A 6,570-nucleotide genomic window follows, 5' to 3' on the forward strand; every position below is an offset into this window, starting at 1 on the left:
TCCACTTTATTTGACTCTGTGTGAAAAATACTGGGGCTCACCTTTGCAATCCACAGCCTGCAGAATGAGGCTTGTTCTGATTAATAGTGGGAAGGAAAATAACCAGTTGCCTCATGCAGTATTCACCAAAATGGCAAACATTACCCACTGCACTGACGGAACATCGTAGGAAACCAGAAATTAACAGAGGTGAAAGGGAAAAAAACAGCCACATGTGGATAGATGAGACATTTATTGTGAAGCTTTTCACATTAGGCACTGCACAATAGCCATAATCACTTTTCATTTCTGCAATCACGGCGAACAAGAGCTTACCAGTCATTCAAGAGACAAAACCAGAGCAGAAGCCCACGATAGAGAATTACATTCATTTGGTTGTTTGTCACACACATTGATTGGACCTGTTTTTCTCCGCCTAGCAACACAACATCAATGTTCCAAAAGAATAAAGACGGGATGATTCAAGTACAACATTACGATTCAGGTCAGATATCACAGCTTCCTATAAGGCAAACAGCAGTTATGGTTCTAGACAGCAGGTGGAATGTGCAGGCACTGTTGATCGAGAGCATCCGTTGTCAATCCGGGCGTTCGCTGTGCGAGTTGAGCCCGATTTTGTGTCGGACCGAATTCCAGCCTCGTTGTTTGTCTTGCAGTGAAGGGGGGGGGGGGGACCTCAGTGTCCCAAGTCTATCAAAGGAACCAAACCAAAGTTTACGCACAAGCTTTGCAATGACAAGCAGTAAGATTAAAGGTATCAGCTTAAAGACTGGAATCCAGGGGACACATGTAGCCAGGCTCTGTCCGTGAGCAGAAAACAGGGCATCAAACTTTAATAGTTTAAAACTGAAGGATGCTGGAGCACAGCAGGGGTGCTGGGGGGGCTTGGAACTTGATGGTGGACCATGGCCCCATGTTCTCGCTGTGTCTGTGTGGGTTTCCTCCCACAGTCCAGAGACACATACTGTAGATAAGGCTGGTTGGAGACAATGTCCTTAGTTGTGAATGATTGTTAGTTACATGTTGGCCCGGTGCTACTGTGGCGACCTTCCACCATGGTGAACAACACATATCACACTAGATTCATAAGACATTAATGTAAATACATTGACCACAACAAAAACAAGTATTGTTCCTTGTTACATTATTGAAGATTTCCAATAGTTTGTTTTCTTTTTTTTGTCAGGAACATTTTCCAACCTTTTTATTTTTCTTCCAGTTAAAAAAAGTCAGACTTTACATTCCCAACAGTAACAGACAACTGGGACGTCCCTGTGAACTGATTCTGTCTGTATCTCTGTCAGGTTTTCTGCATCGGGAGATGGAAAACGCCAGGAGACTCTCTCCAGTTTGGCCTTTTACAAAGGATGTTGCTTCATTTTTTAAAACATTTAGTGTTCCCTGATTTTTCACTTCTGAATATCTCTGTATTACATATAAAATTTAAAAGCCCCAGGATTGGTTCCAGGGAAAGTCAACGAGAGATAGATGATTATTAGCAGGTGAGTCTTTGCAGCATCATGAGCAGGATGCATTAATGTTTAATAAGGTTAATGCATCACAATGTACATGAATACCTGTAGAAACATAAAGTTGCAGTTTTAAGGGTTATTTGCTGGACATTTTAAGTTATTTACAAATTAAATACACAATAACAAATAAATAAGTAAACGTTTTGATGTCTCAACAGAACCAGGGCAGTTTTTTCCTTCCAGTCTTTATGCATCTCTCTGCTAAACCAAGCTGCAGCTTCTAGCTTCAAACTAACTTGTATCCACCTGCTCATAGAACTCTCAGCAAGAAACTAAACAAGCTAATTTCCCCAAATGTCTTTTAAAGTGGATGAGAGGCTCGTTAGTTTATTCAAATCGAAATCTCAGTTAGAACACAGAGGTCTGGCAGGTCAGCTCTTTGCACGCACACGTGAGGATGGCGGTGTCCATGCTCAGCGTCATGTTGGGCGACAGCAGGGGGATAAACCCATTCGAGTCGCTGCCCTTCGCCTGAGCTCTGGAGCCTGAGACGGAGGGACCCAGGAGGACTTTGGGGAATGGCGGCGAGTCTCTGACCGAGCTGTTGTCCTCCGTCTGGGAGCACACGAGCTCTCGGAAACTCTCCCTGAAGCGCGTGGAGAGCAGGCTGTAGATGATGGGATTGACCGCGGAGCTGAGGTAGAAGAGGACGCCCGACAGGATGTGGACGTACTGATAAATGTTGTGCATCAAGTCGGTCCACTGGCTGATGGAGCTCCACAGGAGCCGCTCGATGTGAAAGGGCGCCCAGCACACTCCGAACACAGCCACCACGATCGCTAGAGGAGGAGAGAGAACACAGGCTGATACAGATTCATAGATTTTCTTTCTCAACGCTCTATTTTAATGATATTTATTATTACAATGTGATTTTGATGACATTTTCCCTTTAATTAAATGAGACAGAGTTAGAAAAGTTCTTCACATGAAAGGAGAATGTGAACCATGCTATAAAAAAAACAGGACATGATACATGACGATCCAGGGATTGAAGGCTTAGTGCAGTTTTATGTGTTTCTTTTTACTACATGTATCTCAAAGCTGTACTTACATCTCAGGTTAAGCTCGTTGAATAAATGTCAAAGATTAAATCAGTATTGTAGATTTTGCCACAGAACTTGTAGGTTTAAGCTTGGAGGCTGAAAAAAGGTCAATTTATTGGTCACAACACATCAAACAGACAAAGACAAATATCCGTTCACACCTATGGTATAATTAGCGTCTCCAGTTAACCTAACCTTGGACTGTGGGAGGAAGCCAGAGTGCTCAGAGCAAACCCACGCAGACAACGTGCGAACTCCGAATATAGAAGAACCTCATCTGAAGAGAACCATCTCATAACCCAATAGACTTCTCTTGTCACTCTTTAAAAGGGCATGACTGCTTAGCATGGAACCACTCAAATTAACTAACTTCATATTATGTGTTTTTAGAGTTATTGAATGCAAATTGAACGTGTCGTTATCCTGCGACTCTTTACAAAAGACAAACCCACAGAGCCCCCAAAACTTCCAAATCCAAATGATTAAAACTGACCACAGAGTAAGGCAGGTCTAAAGAGTCTATTTGAACATCTGATCAACGAGCGCAACAAGAAGGAACACGGGACTTTCATTCATCGAGGTGACACCACATCAATCTAAAAGTGTCTGTTCACTCAATAAGTTAAATCTTGACTCTGCCTGCTGAATGTGAGGGGCGACCTCAGGACAAAGTAATTGTGAGGCCATTCTCCAAATTCATGTCTGAAAAAGCGTGTGTATAGTCACCATATCATCTTCATGAGTTATGAAAGTGACCAAAAGTCCATGGAAGCAGGTACTTCTCCTTAGAATTACATTAAATTATAGTTATTTTATTATAGTTGAAACCTCAATACCTCAAAATCGAGTTTCATCAGGTTCAGCAGCAGGGACCATGTGAGCAAAGAACTGTGGTTTCCCCGTCATCAGAATCTAATCTCATTTTTCCAACTCATTATTCTCCTCACATGTGTTTTTTTTTACTCTCAACAGAGTGCTGCCCACTTCAAACTAGTGAGAGGAGCAGAGAGAGGAGCACGGAGGGAGGAATGGATCGTTTCTAACCAGTGAAGATTACATTGTTTTCATGTTGGTTTCAATCAGTGAAAACCTTGTTAAGGAAACTCGGCCTATGGAGACGGATCCGACCAGAATTCCCTCTCGGGCATTTTGTTCCCTGTCGTCAAAGTGTTGTGTGTTAAAAAGGCTTTAGATTGTGTGTTTGATGCACTGTCGAGAGTAATAACTACACTAACACTGTACACCAAATCTCATCGAGCTCTGAGCTCAGCGGATGTGATATGACGGTAGAGGCCCCTTCAGAATACAAACAGTCCTTACAGAAAAGCCTCTCTCTTTCCCACACTATGTGTTTAGCTCAGCCTCTCTCTCTTGAACATGTCTTGGCACTGACAACGCAGATTAAAGGGGGATCTGCTCTTGAATCACAGCCTGCCATGTCGCCCGTCATGTTTCCTGCAGGAGGAGGGGATGAGGAGAAACTCACAGAGCATCTTGATGACCTGTCTCCTGCGGCCGCTCTCCGCGCTGATCTGCCTCCGGGTGCTGCTGCTGCAGTTCTTTCCCAGGGTGCCGCAGGGCTGCCGCGTCTCCCTGCCCAGGTGAAGGCCCATCACCAGGTACAGGACGCTGATCACCATCATGGGCACGAAGTAGAAGCACACGGTGGTGATCTGCATGACCATGTTGTAGATCCACAGGGGCTTCAGCACGGTGCAAATGGCCGACTCCTCCCTTCTCTCCGGCAGGTAGAAGATGCCGTGCAGTGAGGTGTTGGGGATGGCGCAGGTCATCGACGCCGCCCACACGATGGTGATGACCTGCTTGGCGTGCTGGTTCGTCGACAGGTACCGCGTCTTCAGGGGATGCACCACGGCGATGTAGCGCTCCACGCTCAGCGCCGTCACGTTGAGGACCGAGGCGAAGCAGACCGTCTCGAACAGGAAGGTCTTGAAGTAGCAGCCGCCCTCGCCGAAGGGGAACGGGTAGTTCTGCCACAGGTCGTAAATCTCCAGGGGCATCCCGAACAGCAGCACCAGCAGGTCCGACATGGCCAGGCTCACCAGGTACAGGTTGGTGGGGTTACGCATCTTCTTGTGCTTCGCTATCACCACACACGTGAGCAGGTTTCCAGACAGGCCCGTGAGGAAGATGAGGAGGTACACGCTGGTCACCTGGAGAAAGAAGGGGGATCGTTTCGGACCCAGGATGTCCAGGAGGTTGACGTCGTTGAACTGGTCGTTGGTGTAGTTCCCAGTTCCATTTAGTAGCATGCTGGTGTTGAGGAGAGTTTGGGAAAGGTTTGAAGCGGAGCCCTGCAGAGAGATCTCCATTTCAGAGACGAGAGCTGGAGACTCAACGGGAGACGTCAGCGCATCCTGTGCAGATCTGAAGGTTCACTCAACACCAGGGACCTGCGAGAAACAAAATACTGTCAGGAGAGGATTTGTTGAACTGGGGGTCCAAAGTCACTTTTCAACTCAAACTCAGGGATTTGCATAGTTCCAGGATTATCTTTACAAACATTATTCTCAGTTTCAGATGTTTTGAACTAAGAGATTAATTGTTGGGCAGCGGCAAGGACAGCAAAAAGGTTCTTGGTTCCAATCTACAACCTTCTGAAGATGTTATGAGTCAGGAATGACTCTCAGAAAAGTTGAAGGCTAGCAGTTTTAAAAATGGGACATTTTCAAATTCTGTGTTTTAACTGACACAGGTAGAAACAAACGCCATATGTTTTGAAGTTTAAAATCACATATGATTCAGAAAACCAGCAAATCCTCACGACTAAGAAGCTGCTAAAATGGGAGACGATGTAAAATAAAAATGATGATGGGAACACTGGACCAGTGAGCGGTTTAATTACTAATCCGTGAACCCACTTTGTGGAGAACCATTTCGAACAACAACACTTTTGCAGGAGAATCATCACCTGCAGGCAGAACACGAAGCCAAACATGTTTTTTTTACAGCAAAATCATATTATCCAGATAAGATCGGGATCACCTGGTGCAGAATGCATCACTCCAAACAATCAGAACCACACTCAGGTCGTGTGTTTACCCTGTGTGCATTTATTCATCCATGTCTTTAGGTAGACGGAGACACATCATTTTTACTCGTCTGTATTTGAAAAAGTAGCTATTGCTTGTCATTAAAATCTGCAGTTACACGTGTATAGCGCAACAATAAGGAAAAAACCTGCTCCTCACTTTATTATGTTCCACATCATCAGTGACTGATGGGGAAAGCATATTTTCATGGCCGTTTAAGAAACAATTTCAAAGTAATTTGTCTCGCCCTGGAATGGTCAGATTGAGTTTGCGGGTTGAGTGACTGTGTGGTTCAGGTCATTTCTCACCAACACACACACACGCACACACACACACACACACACACACACTCGGCGACCTGAGGATAATTGTCATTACACTGCACCGGTGGAAGCTTGGCCACTTCCCCGAGAAGGTCAATTGTTTTGGCAAATCTCGTGCGTCACGCTGCACATCCAAGGTTATGCGCATAATACAAAGTATGAGGGAGATGCTGCTTCAATGCGTGTGGGCTGCGCGTTGTCTAACAATTACACCTAATGGCAGTTAGACTGGGGATTGAGCTCTTAGTCCATTTAGCCAAAGAAAATTGTACTTTATTTGTATTCTACGGCTCACTGTCCAGTTCGGCTTCTCCACACACTTACACGCGCCAGTCAGAAAGGAAATTAAAACAAAACATCTTCATCTTCATTTTCATAAACGAAAGTAGCTGATAACTAATCACAGGCACATATAATTAAAGAGAATTGAAATCCTCACCTTGCGGCTGCAGCCGATTCCTAGCGCGCGCTCTGCGTGGCCATGGCGGGAGGTGAGATCACGATCCCGCGCGAATAAAATCAATTAAAACATAAAGATTGGATCTGGCTGTAGATTGGACAAAAGTTGATGAGCAAGAGGAGAGGAGGCAGATGGAGGAAGCAGAGGAGGCGCGTTACA

General features: G+C 45.1%; 1 protein-coding gene across 1 annotated transcript; it reads right to left on the reverse strand.

The window, feature by feature from the left end:
- Positions 1–1,880: 1,880 nt before the first annotated feature.
- nmur3 (neuromedin U receptor 3) lies at positions 1,881–4,974 on the reverse strand. Its single transcript, XM_053444265.1, has 2 exons — positions 4,062–4,974; positions 1,881–2,311 (listed from the first exon to the last, which is right to left on the reverse strand). The coding sequence occupies exons 1-2, from the start codon at positions 4,906–4,908 to the stop codon at positions 1,881–1,883; spliced, it is 1,278 nt and encodes a 425-aa protein (XP_053300240.1). The 5' UTR covers positions 4,909–4,974.
- Between the last annotated feature and the right edge of the window lie 1,596 nt (positions 4,975–6,570).

The sequence above is a fragment of the Pleuronectes platessa genome, chromosome 2, assembly GCF_947347685.1.
Source record: "Pleuronectes platessa chromosome 2, fPlePla1.1, whole genome shotgun sequence".
Taxonomy (NCBI): domain Eukaryota; kingdom Metazoa; phylum Chordata; class Actinopteri; order Pleuronectiformes; family Pleuronectidae; genus Pleuronectes; species Pleuronectes platessa.

Bases quoted from the DNA above. Each gene is read 5' to 3' on its own strand.
- nmur3 (XM_053444265.1), bottom strand. From the start codon at position 4,908: ATGGAGATCTCTCTGCAGGGCTCCGCTTCAAACCTTTCCCAAACTCTC. The intron at 2,312-4,061 runs GTGAGTTTCTCC...CTCCTCCTCTAG, and splicing joins ACAGGTCATCAAGATGCTCT to CGATCGTGGTGGCTGTGTTC.